Here is a 15,504-nt window from a genome sequence, read left to right as displayed (position 1 = left end):
TTCACTTGTAGGGTGTTTTTCAGCTGCTCCCTTTCGGGGCCTGGCAGACATCATGTGAGGCTTCAGCAGGGTAAAAAAAAAAAGTGGTTGTTAGGTTTCCTGGCTGGCTGCAGCGCCTGAATAGGATGTTCGTTCGGCACATTCAAAAGAATAATTGCATGCGTGGGCCTAGTTGCGAAGGGGCAGGCCTGGCACATTTACTGGGCTATTTATAGCATTCTTTTCACCATCGTTTGTCCCATTAAAACTAGAATATGGTTAGGGAACAAACACATAAGCAGGGCACGAACATGGCTGGGAAGAATGAGCCTTTGATGAGATCCAAATGCTCATGGAGCATCTCCTGCAGCATTTGTACAGGTCTGCTGTGGGGTGAAGAGTTCTGTGCTGGGGAACCGGGGCTCCTGCCTCTGTCCTGCTCGCCTCTCAGCCAGCCAGAGATGTCGCAAGAAGGGACCACATTTCTGTAGCTCCATTTCTCACTGTCGTGTGCCATTTCTGCTTCCACACAGAGGGGGGCATAGTCCTAGACCTGCGGGGAATCCACTTCTATTTTTCACCGATTTTGCCCTGTGCTTGCCCCTGGGAGGGTGTTGCATATGTTCCCATCCACAGTGACTGCAATCCTGTATCTCCCTTTCTCCCCTTGTTTTCCAGAGTGGGTCTTTGTGGGCCTGGTGATCCTGGGGGCGTTCCTGTTCTTCCTCCTGGTGGGGATCTGCTGGTGCCAGTGCTGCCCACACAGCTGCTGCTGTTACGTCCGCTGCCCCTGCTGTCCCGAGTCCTGCTGCTGTCCCCGGGCGTGTGAGTCACCCCGTCCAAACCTGGTGCCAAGCTTCTCACGCACTACTTCTGCTTCCCGGCAGAACAGGGGAAGAATCTGCTAATATTGCTTCCTTTGCCCTGAGCGCTTTGCTTGACTAAGAACTAGTTCTTAGGGAGTGAAGCATCTGACCTATTGGTCAAGGGTTGAGCGCTCAAAGTTAATTAACAATGTAATTCCGTGCGCCCTCCCTGCCTTGGCAGGTGTGCTTGCTTCTCCAAAGTGTCATGCTCCCCTTTCAAAGTTGTTGTTGTGTCAGGGAATGCTGTGGGTCAGAGCTAAGAGCATCCTGGGAGGTTTCTTGCCAGCAATGCAAAGCAGCTGACCTCTACAACAGTGCAAAATCATTGCAACCCAGCAAGGTTCCTGGTCAGGCTCAGGCAGATCTGTCAACTTCCATGAGCCTCATCCCTGCTACTTGAGTCATCTGTTGTTTTTAAAGCTAAACTGACACTAAGTCATGGCAGCGGTAACACCACTGGCTGTAACATGCTGAATGTCCTTCGGTTGGTGGCTGGGCATCTTGCAGTGCTTGTCTGAGCTGCTGTGCGCATTTTTCAGATTTCCCTCGGTGCCCTTTGAGGCTTAGAGAAATTGAGATTGGTCCTTGTCATTTCATTTGTCCAGTTGTCTCCTTCTGGGTTGTCGCCAACGTTGGTGATGTGTGGATTTCGGCCACGTGCCGTGTGGGTCTGTGGGAGGCTGCTGTGATGCTGACTGCTGTTCTTTTTCTTTTTCAGTGTATGTAGCGGGCAAGGCAGCAAAAGCTGGGTACCCTCCTGCAGTCTCTACCATGCCCGGTCCATACTACATACCCAGTGTTCCCGTAGCTGGCGTCCCGTCTCCTGCTGTGCTGATGGATAAGTCGCACCCACCTCCCTTAGCCCCAAGTGACTCCAGTGGAGGAAGCCAAAATGGTAATTCAGTCCTTTTACTGGGAGCAGGGCTGGGAAAGGGAGGAATGATTGTCGCTGGTAGAGTGGTATGAACAGAAGAAACACAGAGAAAACTGCATTTTAATCCTGGCTCTGACAATGACATTTGCATCTCTGAGGGCCACATGGTCCAACTTTTCTAGTGCCATCAGTACGGTGTCAGTTTGTGGGTGCCTAATTAGGCCAACAGGGAATGCGAGGCCAGGTTCATGCCTGGGACACCTCTCATTACTGCTGCAAGCGTTTGCTTGTGGAGGACAAAAGAATGAAGGTGATTTGAGCAGAACAGAGGCAGTGGCCATTTTCCCCTTAGAGCTGATGCCTTGCAAGCTGGTCTTTCTTGGTAAACTGTTTTTCCTACCCTCTGTAGGGCACTGCTTGTTCTCTGGCAGCAGTTTTTGCTGCAGTGTGTTTTACTGTCCCCGTGGCATTCTGGGCACGGGGCCATGCTCCCTCAGCGTTTATGCCCAAGAGCATCTGGGGCTGGACCCCCTCCCCTGCCTTACAGAAGTCAGTAGGTCACTTTTTTTGTTCAGCCTTTCCATTTGTGAAATGTGAGTGATAAAAGGCTTCTAACTAGAAGGGACTCGTGGATCAATGTCAGACATAGAGTGTCAGTAAGACGACTGTGTCTTGGTTGGGGTCACTTCTCCCGCTGCAAAGGAAGCTGCCATCAAGGAAAAAAAGGGTAGCTATTTAGACACATGCTAGCATTTCAGGATCAGAGTGGATGTCTAAATTCAAACATGCTGCAGCAGAAGTGACTCTCATCAATGCAGAGTCACCGTACTGACACAGTGTGTTTGCCATTGATCCAGCCACATGTCTGATTTCAAAGCACCGCACTAATTATCAATTGTTGAATTTGCTCATGACAATGTGTTGATAAGTCACTTCAGAAAAAAACAAGATCAAGTAGCATAATCAAATAATTAAGCTTTTGGAACAACCGTACACATCGCTCTGCTGCCCCAGTCAGTGTATTAACCTTTCTGGAATTACAGAAAGTATTTTCCTTCAACAGTCATACCTTTTTTTCCCCACTGAAATCAAAACAGAGCTCTGCAGTAGAGCATTTTGAAATAGGAAATAAATCAATCACTGATCCAAAGCAGAATGTATCCAATTCAAAAACCTTTGTCAGAAAATGATAAATGACAGCCCAGTGCTTAATCTTTTTCTTCCTGTGAAAAATGTTACTGCATGCAGAGCTTGGTGTTGGCCATGGGAACTCCAGGGATATTTTAAGAGTCAGATCACAGCCCCAGTCTCATCTTTGCTGTACATTACTAGCAGAGCACAAATGCAGAATGAAAAATTGTGGATGTGTTTGTTACCAATTGGAACGGCTCTTAGCATCCCATGTTCATTACACAGAAAGAAGCATTTATTATATAATCCAAATCATCTAGCTGGACTTAATCCCTCAACTCAGGACTTGACAGGAAATACCGTGTGTTGCAAATAAAACCATTATTACAGAGTTTTAACTGTTGTGGCAAGACAACAGAGGTTCTTAAGGTTTTTTTATTTTTAATTAATATTTTTTAAAAATAATATGGACAAACGCTTAGAGCATGCACCTGTTGTTAAAGGTGTTCCTTGAACTGTGGAGCTAAGGAAGGGTGATACCCTGCACCCTGTTCCTTTTCTCCTAAGGTCCTCCACAGTGCCAGAATATCCCCTAATTACAGGCTGTAGAAGAGAAAACATAATGTGGCTGTTCCAAGCTACTTATTTGATGGTTGGCCAGACAGCAAGCTAGACAAAACAGGTAATGGTTGAGTTTATAATAAAAGCCTTTTTTTGGAAGGAGCACTAATTACGGTCTCTGTGTCCTCCACGCAGCCAGTGTAGTAGGTTTGTCTGAAACTTGGTAGCTTTGAGACTTGGACCTTTTTGTCAAGTTTATTTAGAAAATTGGGATCAGAAGTGCTGGAGGGCAGAGACTGGAGGATTCTCGAATCCTGACTGCCAGGCTAAAAGGGATAGCCTTTGCCCTAGATAGTTTCTGTGCTTATAAATGGCCCCTGTGAGGTGATCTAGTGAGCAAACTCAGGCATTATATTTAGAAAATTTGTCTAGGGTTACATAAAAGCCATGTGACAAAGATCCAGCGAAGCCTGGGAACTCCATCCTAAACTTAGAGCTGAACAGGGAAAAAAAGAGAGCTGAAAGCTTGGGTTTACTTAGAAGAGTGTTGGAAACGCAGAAGTTAGGAAGTATGCTCTGTCTATTTTAAACGCAGTGGTTACCTGGAGACTCTTGCATAGATTCCTTAAACCATGCACACAGGGAAGCTTTTGATCCAAGAGCCGCACTCTAGACCTTTAATATGGAAAGAGTATAGGGATGAGACATCATTTACTTCCTGACCACACTTGTCTGAAAAAACAGTAGTGCTGTCCTTTCTGGGGAGTGAAACAGCTTACAGTTTTGGCTGACTTGGTTCCACCCACAGAAGAATAAAAAAAGTCTCTAGTTAAATACAAATTAAACATTAGAAATTTATGAACTGTTCAGGAGAAGAAAATATGGTCTCACAGGGAAGAATGTTCCATTCCTTTTGACTTCAGTATATGGTTCTGGACAAGTGGGTAACGTCTCTGCATCTTTATTCCCTTATAATTAAGATGGGCCTACAAATATTCAGACCTTATTAAAGGGTTATGGCACTTTACAGATAAAGAAGGGTGTGAGGAGGAAGCAATAATATCTTTGGTTCTCACATGAAGGAATACTAAGGAGATTTAATAAGTTGAACAGTCAGTATCATTGTGGGAAGTATTTAATAAATAAATGTAGAGACAAAATATAGTTCATCTGTAAGGGAAAATACTTTTTTATGAGCTGTTCGCTGTCATCTTTGCAGATTTAAATCCAAAGTTAATTTCTGGATGCTTACAGAATTAACCAAGAAATTCATTTGCCTTTTGATACACAGCTGCAATAGCAAGTCAGGCGTGAAGCTAGCATGAAGCCTAGTGTATTCTCCATCGGTTCCTGGAGCTATAGATGTTGCCCAAATAGATATTTGGCACAGCCTCAGCATGAGTAGTGGCACTGGGGAGACGGAGTCTGGAAGCTGCCTGTTCAAGTTCCCCAAACATTATTAGTAGGTCAGAGTCATTTCCAGCTGAGGGTTGTTTGCTGGCCTGTGTATCAATGAGGTTGTAGCTTAGCTGTCTTCCTAGTAGGCACATTAGAAGAAAGAATAGCCGGAGGCCTCTTTCCTGGCAAGGTGTCAGACAGACGTCACCCACGATGGTGAGGAGAGCTCACCTTGCTGTGTCTCACGCAGTGCAGCAGGAGTCATCGCTTCTGGCGCCCGCCGATCCAGCCCCGCTTCATAGCAGCAAGCTCACTTCAAGGGACGTGTTGGTCTTCTACTTTGGAAGGCAGAGGCAGCGTTCCTCATGTTCTGTAAATCACTGCGTGCATTTGCAGTCACTGTGCACACATTCCTGGGGGTAATAAAACAGAGCAAAACTCCAGACTGCTGTCAGCTAAGCTATCAGGAGACACGCTGAAAGCAGGGCCCTGGTAGACCCATACTATGTTTTAACATCTAATACCTTTCCCAAGTACAGATACACAAGGTAATATTTCAAGATGTAGTTACTTACCTTACATGTGCGCAATCAAAACCCACAGTAAAGCACTTCCTCCTGAGCAACTTGCAGGATTATTACAGGTATCATTCTACCCACTTCTGTGGCACAGCCGTTTCTGAAGCAGAGCATGGTTATTTAATAGTACACAGACACAGGCGTAGCAGTGTAGGACAGAAGGTGCCTAAGAATACCTCTGCCAAGTCCTTGTTCAGCCCACGCAGTGCACATACTATGCAAGGTACTACCAAACCCATATGTTAGTAGCTTGATTTATTGGGGTGTGGGATAAAACAGAACAGGTTGGCTCCAAACCACCGTCCATGTGTTTAAATGGTGCTACATGAGGAGCACTCCTGCAACGCTGCAGTATTCACACAGGGGAACATACTAACCCCATGCAGGGCACACAGGTTCCATTTTGTAGTGCTAAGTGAATTGTCCTCAGGACAGTCCTCTAATGAGGCTGAGTTTGAGGGTTGTAGTCTCTTTTGTACTTAGACCTGTGTTTCTGTCAATCTTGAAATAGCCCCAGGCTGAGACCTTTCTTGAATAATCTGCTATAAAAGCCTTATTTTCTTCAAAGTCCTGACAGGTGGAGTTCTCTGCTGCTGACTATAGACCTGCCTTGAGGTAGTCGGGCTGTTCATAGGGTTAGGAGGTAAAGTGTGCGTGGAGCCAGTCTGCCAGAGTTAGAGCTGCTGTGGCTCCAGGTGTGTAGGGGCTTCTTTTCTACACTCAGGAATGTGGAAAAGCTGAAAAAGCTGTCCAGACTTCCCTTGCAAATGGAGTAATCCCAGGAGTCAAGCACTTAATGTATGTGTAAGACATACCTTTTCTGTAAAATAAAGCATGTAAAGAACACCCAAGCAGGCAGTTTCAGTTACCCAGTGACCTGATTGGCCCCATCATTGGATTTGGTATAAATCTCAAAGCAGTGTGATGTGCTTTGTGGGACTTTCTGTGTTTTCTTCTGTATTCTCTGGAGCTTCTCCTACCACATGCTCTTCAACCTGTGTGAGCAGAATTCATAGGGATGGGGGAGGGCGGAATGGTCCTGCAGAGTTGACAGCTCCCAAATGCTTAGACACCTGTTTCCCCTGCAGACTGGGAGCTGACGGCCCCTGCTGCAGAGAGGAAGCCTCATCTTCTGGGACTGCTGCTCTCATACCATGACGAATCCTCTCTGTAGTGCTGAGGAAGGGGAAATGAATGCTACTTTTCTCTCCTCCATCCTTTGTGGGAGGTGGAATCACTGTGTGGCGATGACACCACTTGATGCGTTTGGTTGTACAGATTGGACATTTCCAAACCATTTTTGCTGTTACTGCAAACTTTATAAATGACGCAGCTGGTCACAACTTCACATCCCACGTTATAGACAAATTTCTTCTGAGGGAAGGACTGACTCGCTCTGTTTTGGAAGACGCAGCCTACCTGCTTGCAGATGTGACCTCAACTATAAAAGCAATATTGTCGGAAAGTCTCCTTGGACTTAAATGTGTTTTCTTCTAATGCTCTTCTTTTCTCCCTAGCGGTGCGCAAAGGGTACAGGATTCAGACTGACAAGGAAAGGGACTCCATGAAGGTGCTGTACTATGTCGAGAAAGAACTGGCTCAGTTTGACCCAGCTAGGAGGATGCGAGAACGATGTGAGGAACAAGCATGGTTTGATTTTTTTTTTTTCCCCACTGAACTGAAAAAGACTGTAAATTCATAGTTAAAAGTTCACTGGCTTTCCCCTAGAGCCAGCCTCTAGGATATGATGTCCAGGATATGGTGCTTGGGGCACATAGTCTAGATTTTCAGCATCTACAGGTATGTTCTGTTTGTAAAGATTTGCTCTTTACTTAATCATCCTTAATTAGAGCAAACAAGGTGAGGGATAGTCATATGCTCATGAAAATTGTCCACTTGGATAATTAAACTTTTGGATCATCAACATCTGAAAAGTCAAGTCCATACTCATGCCTTCTATGGCCTGTGGTGTGTTAATAGGTGGGATATTGTCCTCACAATTTCAATATGTCTTATAGTGCAGTGCCTGTAAATTCCCAGCATGGCAAAATAGGAGGGATGATGTTATGGAAAGCGTGGTTTGTAGGTTGCAATGATGACAGCATGGTTTGAAGAATGCAGAAAGGTAGTTTGGAATAGTAACAGGTCATTGCCCTGTAGAAGGAGCAGGGACTACAAGACTCAAGATCGTCAGATTTTGTGACACTGGTCAACATAAAATCAGAGGTGGTGCACACATCAGTATAGAACTGTAGCGTCATTCAGGTTGGAAAAGACCTTTAAGATCATCAAGTCCAACTGTTAACCTAGCACAGCCAAATCCAGCACTAAACCATGTCCCTAAGCACCACATCTACACATCTTTTAAATACCTCCAGGGCTGGTGACTCAACCACTTGGGCAGCCTGTTCCAGTGCTTGACAACCCTTTCAGTGAGGAAATTTTTCCTAATATCCAATCTAAACCTCTCCTAGTGCAACTTGAGGCCATTTCCTCTCATCCTATCGCTTGTTACCTGGGAGAAGAGACCAACACCCACCCTGCTACAACCTCCTTTCAGGTGGTTCTAGAGAGCAATAAGGTCTCCCCTCAGTCTCCTGTTCTGCAAGCTAACCAACCCATTCCCTCAGCCGCTTCTCATAAGACTTGTGCTCTAGACCATTTGCCAGCTTCTGACAACTTGGCAGTCAAGACAACTGCAGGTGAAGGGGAGGAGGATGGTGAATAGGGTGCAGTGGCAGGACAAGGTGTGTGCATGAGGAGGGCTTGCAGTGCTGCTCTTTGTCCTCTAGCAGTTCTGTGGGGAGCCAAAGGGCTGGGGGCTCAGTTCCTCCAGGCAGCATTTAGCTCACACAGAATTAACTCACATTAAGCACTGGTAGAGGCTCATTTAAAACAGACGCGTGAGATCCTGCAAATCAATGAAGGCAAGGGCTTTAGGGACTGACACTACATCAAAGCTCTGTACAGATTAGGCATAACTAACAAATTATATATACTTCTAAAACAGTCATTGCTGAGCACACTGTCTTCTCCACCCACAAGATTTACTATAAAAAGACCTCTCCAGATTGGTACGTTAGGCCTCCAGATGTCAGTGTGCTTGACGGGGTAGAGACTGACAGTGATTCACACAGTCTCTTACTTTTTTCTTAATCTTTTTTTGAGGGGGTTGGTTTTGTTTTAGCTGGGCAAGTCAGGCCAAATCTAAAGCCAGCCTGTCTCACACCAGGAAAGGAGGGAGGTGGCACAACTGCTGTGATGATGTTCTACCAAGCTGGGTGCCCACCTCGCAAGGGTGGAGAGCTCACATGTGTTACTGCAGCAGGGCTGAGGGGTGGATTTCTGCATGAAGGCTGAACGCCGTTATCTGGAGCAAAGGCATCTGATGCCATTTGCAACGCCCTTAGAATATCCCACTTGGCTGCTAGCTACCAGTTCAGAAAACCCGTAGGTCTAACAGCAGCTCTATGTCCAAACTGAGCCTCAGGAGTCTTGGGCAGGATCAGTCAAGGGTTTGGAGAAGGGCCTTGGGTTCCATTTTGATCTTTTTCTACGACGGGTAGCTCAGCTTCTTCCTGAAAAGGCTGCAGCTGGGCTCACCACAGCCCTCCTGTCCTCTCCTCCTCGCTCACACATGCGATCAGGTGACGCCTATCTCACTTCTTTTCTGCAACCGCCCCTGCAGATAACAACACCATCTCTGAACTCAGCTCTTTGCACGAAGAGGACTTGAACTTCCGGCAGCCCTACCGCCAGGTGCGAAGGAAACCTCTGCCTGCTGCGGGGGACCTGGATGGTGATGCTGAGTACTGGGCAGGAGTGGTTGGTGGGGGCAGCACGTCAAGGTCGCAGGCTGTCTCCGATTACAGAGATGAGCGGGACAGTTTCCGGCACAGGTGAGGAGTGCTGTGTTGGGAGGCAGCTGTACCTGGCAAAGTCGTAAAGAAAGGGGAAGGGACAGATGGGCTGGTAGCTCTTCTCCATTTCCTGCTACTCTGGTTCTGTTTAGCAGGACAGAAGGGTTAGAGAGAAACATAAAATCTGGAGATGGCAGTAGATGAGGCCAGAATGAATCTGATTCCCACAAGCCTCCTGAAGCCTACCCAGCTGCAAAGCTAGGTACCAGCCCCACTCCAGGTGAGATGTAAAAGAGATCAATAAGAAACCAAGCCGCCCTTCTCAAAGTGCTCTTGAGATTTGTACCAGATCTCTCCAGCACTTGCCAGTGCTGGTGTGCTTTATTAGAAGTCACACCCTGGTGCTTTGGTGCAGTGAGACCTCTACTCCGGGCCTAAAGGACTGGCACTCTGGTGCCTAGAAGAGAGATACTGCATTTTTCTCTCACATACTAACAGCCCAGGCTCCTGAAAGCAACGGCAGGGATTTCCTTCCCTCAGTACTGGGCTATTGTGCCAGCTCACTCTCTTTAAACCTGCTTTCAGTTGGCCCTGCTATGGGCCTCTGTAGCCAGGCTCTTGGGTTTTCCCAGCAGGAGATACACCTGCAAGCTTTGGGGCCAAGGAGAAGGAGGTCCAGCCCTGCATACTGGAGGATGAGGACTTTGGGGTTAATCTCGGGTAACATTAGACATGTAGAGTGAGCTATCCGCACTAAGCTGCGAGAAGCAGGGATTCTGAGGATGTAATACATCTCTTCTTACAGAAGATGATGAAAACAGGTCAGACGAGTCGTGCCCCAGGAATGACTGTTTCCCTCCGCTGTCTGTGAAGGCAGCCGAGGGGATGAGCGCAGCTGAGTCCTGCCCTCTAACACTACCCCTTCCCTCCTCCAGCCAGCAGAGATCCAAGTCCGAGATGTTGTCCCGTAAGAGTTTCTCTGTGGGAGTGCCGGCCGTCTCGATGGACGAGCTGGCAGCCTTTGCAGAGTCCTACAGCCAGCGGACCCGGCGGGCAGACAGCCAGGAGACTCGGCGTTTCGAGCGGTCAGAGTCGCACGGCGGCCGCAGCGGAGGGCTGCCCCACCAGGACAGCTCCATGGAGGAGTACTACACCAAGCGGAGCAGAGGGAACCGAGAGCCGCTGACGGACTCGGATCGGGGCTGGTCATATAGCCCCCCCCGGAGACGGGCCCACGAGGAGAAGCACCTGCCCAGGCTGGTGAGCCGGACGCCCGGAGGCAGCCAGAAATACGATCACTCCTACCTCAGCAGCGTCTTGGAGAGGAAATCCCGGAGCTACGATGAGAGCGGTGACCGTTGCGAGACCCCCTCAAAGCTGAGCTCGCAGCCCAGCCAGAGAGGAGGGGGAACATACTATGCCTGGTCACCACCCTCTACCTACAAAGCCGAGAAGTCGCAGCAGCAGGCGCAGCAGCCGCCACCGCCGCCTCAGCAGGAGGAGGGGGAGGACAGCCTGCCCCCGTACAGCGAGAGGGAGCTGAGCCGAGGCCCTTCGTACAGGGCCAGGGAGCAGGCCTACCTCAACGCCTCTGACAAGAAGAGGAAAAAGGACCCCAAGAAAACTGTGAGGCCGTGTCTGGTGCTCCTGATCCAAACAGGCTGAGTGGGGAGCCGCCAGGCAGGGGTTACTAACGGGAGTTGACGGGCAAGGGGGGTCTGCGGGAGGGTAAAGTCTGGAATTCGAGTTTGGGGAACCCTAGATGAGGGGAGTCACTGTGGGTGTAGGAGGCCAGAAAGAGAAATAGCTCCTACACAGGACTTCATAATGGAGGGGAAAGCCAGATGGGCCTGGAGCAGGGCAGGTAAGGGATGTTTTTGGCATCTGTGGCCTGGTGATCCAAGGGAGTGGGAGTTTATCTAGGGTTTAGGAGGATCGTGGTAGGGAAGGGAACTTACCAGGGCTTGCAGAAATTACAGAGCATTGCTTTGGCCTTGATCGCTGTTACGGAAGGGTCGGGAGGCTCTGTTGTTCTGAACTGGGACAGGGCTGGTAGCTTCAAGGCACGGTGTAAGAGACCTTGTCTTTCTGAAAGGGGTGGGATGACGGACTTCTGCGGGTGCGTGACCATGCGCACATGTAGGGGCCACGCGTGCCAGAGGCACCCCTCACACAGGACACCAGCAAGTGCAGAGTGTCCTGCCACAGTCCGGGCTAGTGGGGACTGATGAGTTCGTGGTTGTTGGGGAAGGGGAGCTGGCTGAAGTCTGCTCCGTGAGCGAGACTTTGTCACTAGAGCAGCTTGGACTGAGCTTAAGTGGCATGTGTGAGACAGGAAAGGGGTGGGAGTAGACAAAGTTGTTGCTGTCTGGTTGTGTCTCTGTCAAAGCCATGTCCATCTCTTTGTCCATTCCACGGGTGCTTTCCTGTTGACAATAATCTTCTCTCTTTCCTCTCAGAACGATTTCCCAACGAGGATGTCCCTTGTGGTTTGAAGTTGTTGTGGACGTGCCATGTTGATGGACTGGACACCAAGAGGTGACTTGCAGCGGAAAAGATACAGAGCAACAAGCAAGACGAGCCTCCGTGAACCTTCGCAGCCATCAGCTGTGGACTCTTTCAGTTGTTTCATCGCAGGAGCAGAGGCTTTTCTAAGAGACAGGCTCCCATGAACAGCACTCGATCTCAGAGGCTCTGGGAGTCTGCCAGGAAAACGAGGCCAGGGCTGTCTTCGGCACCCTGTTTTCCAGTGCCCTCCGTTCTGCGCTGGAAGGCAGCCACGTCCCTACTGTCCCTGCAGCCCTGAACTACACGCGAGGCTGCCTTTGTGCCTCCTGCCCCTTTTCATGTGCAGAGAGAGGCTTGCGTGCATTCCTCTTGCTCTCTCTGTCTCCTCAGCTCTCTGTTTGAAACAAAATTGTCTCCATACTTATACCTAAAGCCTTTTCTGTATCATCCCCATGTTGGGAGGAGGCCTTGTTCTTACAGCTGCAGACTGCCTCCAGCTGATCAGGCCCTAAATCGTGAAAGAAAATCTATACCCTTTCAGACACTATAGAAAAGGACTGATGACGTGTTACTTGGGCAAGGGCTGAACAGAGAGAAGGACAATTACGGGCTGGTTTGTTCAATATATTTAGTTCTGTTCATTGTGTGATGAGAGTTGCAGGTGAGATTGATACATTGTTTTGAAAGTGGATCAAAGTAGCTTTTATTGTGATGAGAGCATGATGTGTTTTTTCCCCCATCCCTAACTGTGATCTGTTTTGATACAGTTGCATTTCCTTGCAGCTGAGCTATGACCCTGCACAGCTTCAGGCAGGAATATCTACCCCACCGTATCATGAGCGGTGCTCCAGCCTTGCTGGCACGCTGCTTCCAACACCACCAGGCATCTCTGCGTAGTGAGTGGCCTTTTTGTTTTACAGGAACAAAAAGGGGAAAGTCTCAGTGAGAGGGCAGCTGTGGAACTTCTTTCTGTGCTACTGGTATTATTCCTTTCTGGTCATTGTTCCCAGACACTGAAGAGAGCAGTAACAGCAATGGGAAAAGAATTAACACTGTGGATGGACACAAGCTTTGAAAGTCACCTTTTTCACTTACAACTGTTCTATTCACTTCAGTTGTGACATGGTTTTAGTGGCTGTTGTCTCAGGAACAGCTGAATTTAGAAGTGAGTGCTTCATACCATTTGGAAGCTGACATTCTGGTTTTCATAGGGTATACTGCAGTCATTTCTTTCATTTTTAGCTGCTAAAATCATAATGTGAAGGAAGATGATGGGAACATTTTAAGGTCCAGTGTCTTGATCCCTATTATGTCTAGAAACTATTTAGTGCCCTGTTGTGTTATGGACATTGTCAGCCTCTGAAGTGCCATCTCTGTTGTTACTCTGGAAATTTGGGGAGCTGTCTGGCCTCCGGTGCTCACTCTGGCAATGCTGTTTTGAACACGAGATTTATTAACATCACTGCAGTTCTCCATAAAAACAATACTAATTTCTGTATTACTCCTTAGCCAGATCGGTTCACCAGGAATGGTCAGTGGAGAGGATGAATAATCTCCATAGATTTCATAACAGCAGTTTTCATGCTAGGTGGTGAACTGATGAAAGGATGGCTTTCTTCTCCTCCCACGCTCCTCTAGCAATGACTGTAGTTTGGGAAATGCCAGTCCTGTGTCTTTCTGGCCAGAGAAGGATTAGCCTGCAGGGGCAGATGGTCGTGGAATCATAGAATGGTTTGGGTTGGAAGGGACCTTAAAGACCATCTAGTCCCAACCCCCCTGCCCCGGGCAGGGACACCTTCCCCCAGCCCAGGTTGCTCCCAGCCCCGTCCAACCTGGCCTTGAACCCTTCCAGGGAGGGGGCAGCCACAGCTGCTCTGGGCACCCTGGGCCAGCGCCTCACCACCCTCACAGGGAAGAATTTCTTCCTTCTATCTAATCTAAATCTGCCCTCTTTCAGTTTAAAACCATTGACCCCAATAAAAAGTCTCTCTCTGTCTTTCTTATAAGCCCCCCTCTAAGTATTGTAAAGGCTGCAACAGGGTCTCCCCAGAGCCTTCTCCTCTCCAGGCTGAACAACCCCAACTCTCAGGAGAGGAGTTTCATCCCCCGGCCTGTATGGATACTGGGGGTTGCTCTAATTTGGGCGCAAGACCTTGCACTAGGCCTTGTCAAACCTCGTGAGGTTCACACAGGTCCACTCCTCAAGCCTGTCAGGGCCCCTCTGGATGGCATGCCTTCCCCCTAGCGAATCAACCACACCACTCAGCTTGGTGGTGCCCACAAACTTGCTGAGGATCCACTCAGTCCCACTGACTATGCCATTAATGAAGGTACTGAACAGTACCAGTCTTAATACAGACCCTTGAGGGACATCACTTTTATTCCTCTCCATTTGGACATTTAGCGCAACTCTTTAGATGCAGCCATCCAGCCAATTCCTTATCCATCAAATAGTCCATCCATCAATCTCCTATCTCTCCAATTTAGAGACAAGGGTGTTGTGTGGGGCTGTGTCAAAGGCCTTACAGAAGTCAAGGTAGATGACATCAGCTGCTTTTCTCCTTACCCACCAACGCAGTCACTCCACTGTAGAAAGCCTCCAGATAGTCGGGCACGATTTGCCCTTGTGAAGCCATGCTGGCTGTCTCTGATCACCTCCCTGCCACTCACATGCCTTGGCAGTTTCCAGGAGGATCTGTTCCGTGATCTTGCTGGGCACAGAGGTGAGGCTGACTGGTCAGTAGTTCCCAGGGTCCTCCTTTTTACCCTTTTTAAAAATGGATGTGATGCTTCCCTTTTTCTAGTGACCGGGGGCCCAACTGCCACGACTATTCAAACAGGGAGAGCAGCTTAGCAACTACATTTGCCGGCTACGTGCCAACTACATCTACTTGTATTATGGCTGGAGAGACTAAATGTTAAGTATTTTCACCTTTTCTCATCTTTAATGCATCTTCCTAGGAAAATTACAGCACATTAACAGGAGTTAGGCAGGTGGTTGCCATCTAAGGTCTCCATGGCCTTGAAAAGTCTACAGAGCTACCCTACATGCTATTTTAAATGAAACATTTCATCCCTGACATACGATGATGCTAGCAGCAAGAAATGTTTGTTTTGTTAGTTTGAAAACCTTGCGAAACACTATGCCATGAGTTTCAAGGGAGTTTAGCCTGCTCTCTTTTCTATGAGACACCCAGCAGACCAGGAAACATTTTACGCAGAAGTGTGAAAGTGCAGCTTCAACAACAACTGTGTCAGAAAGGGGCTAAACCGGTGATTTACCAGTCTCTGAATACTCGTATCTTTTAAATCTTACTGAAAGCCAGAGCATCACAATCATCGCATTTCAGTTATTTCTGTCTCTTATCTCAATCTTTGTAGTTTATTTGGTCAAGCCCTCAGGAATGGGATGTGTGTATTAAAAATACAAGCCTTCCCCTTGTTTTTTTGAATCAGTTTTGTTTGCTCGATGCTAGTACTTTAGGGCATTTGTACACTATGTGTAAGAAGTTGCCATTTATGTATCTAGCTTATAAATAAGTAGTTGCAAGCTAATTCTCTTAAGAAAACTATTTTAATTGTAGAAACAATTGTTCATTAGAACTGACCAACATTTCTTTTGAATCCATGTACCTGGAAAAGTGTTGAAGATTTTATGACTAGTGATTTTTTGAGTTTTACCAGATGATAAAAATTTCAGTCTCAAAAAACCAGCAGGGCTTAATTCCCTGAAGACGGATCTGGGCAGC

General features: G+C 47.8%; 1 protein-coding gene across 3 annotated transcripts in view; it reads left to right on the top strand.

Annotated features, from left to right (window-relative positions):
• The window catches only part of ILDR2 (immunoglobulin like domain containing receptor 2), a 35,806-nt gene extending 23,336 nt beyond the window's left edge, over nucleotides 1–12,470 (top strand). For 2 of the 3 annotated variants that reach the window (XM_032988250.2, XM_032988249.2), the window contains 6 exons: nucleotides 658–804; nucleotides 1,564–1,740; nucleotides 6,905–7,021; nucleotides 9,076–9,286; nucleotides 10,183–10,873; nucleotides 11,707–12,470. In XM_032988250.2, the coding sequence (XP_032844141.1) occupies nucleotides 658–804; nucleotides 1,564–1,740; nucleotides 6,905–7,021; nucleotides 9,076–9,286; nucleotides 10,183–10,873; nucleotides 11,707–11,742 (1,379 nt within the window). In that variant the 3' untranslated portion in view covers nucleotides 11,743–12,470. The remainder of the gene's footprint in view (nucleotides 1–657; nucleotides 805–1,563; nucleotides 1,741–6,904; nucleotides 7,022–9,075; nucleotides 9,287–10,182; nucleotides 10,874–11,706) is intronic. The other variant, XM_032988251.2, reaches the window with a different exon arrangement.
• The last annotated feature ends 3,034 nt before the right edge of the window (nucleotides 12,471–15,504 follow it).

The sequence above is a fragment of the Tyto alba genome, unplaced genomic scaffold (assembly GCF_018691265.1).
Source record: "Tyto alba isolate M040663 unplaced genomic scaffold, T.alba_DEE_v4.0 Super-Scaffold_14, whole genome shotgun sequence".
NCBI lineage: Eukaryota > Metazoa > Chordata > Aves > Strigiformes > Tytonidae > Tyto > Tyto alba.
The sequence above is the reverse complement of the archived record's forward strand: the minus strand, read 5'-3'. Positions and strand labels throughout refer to the sequence as shown.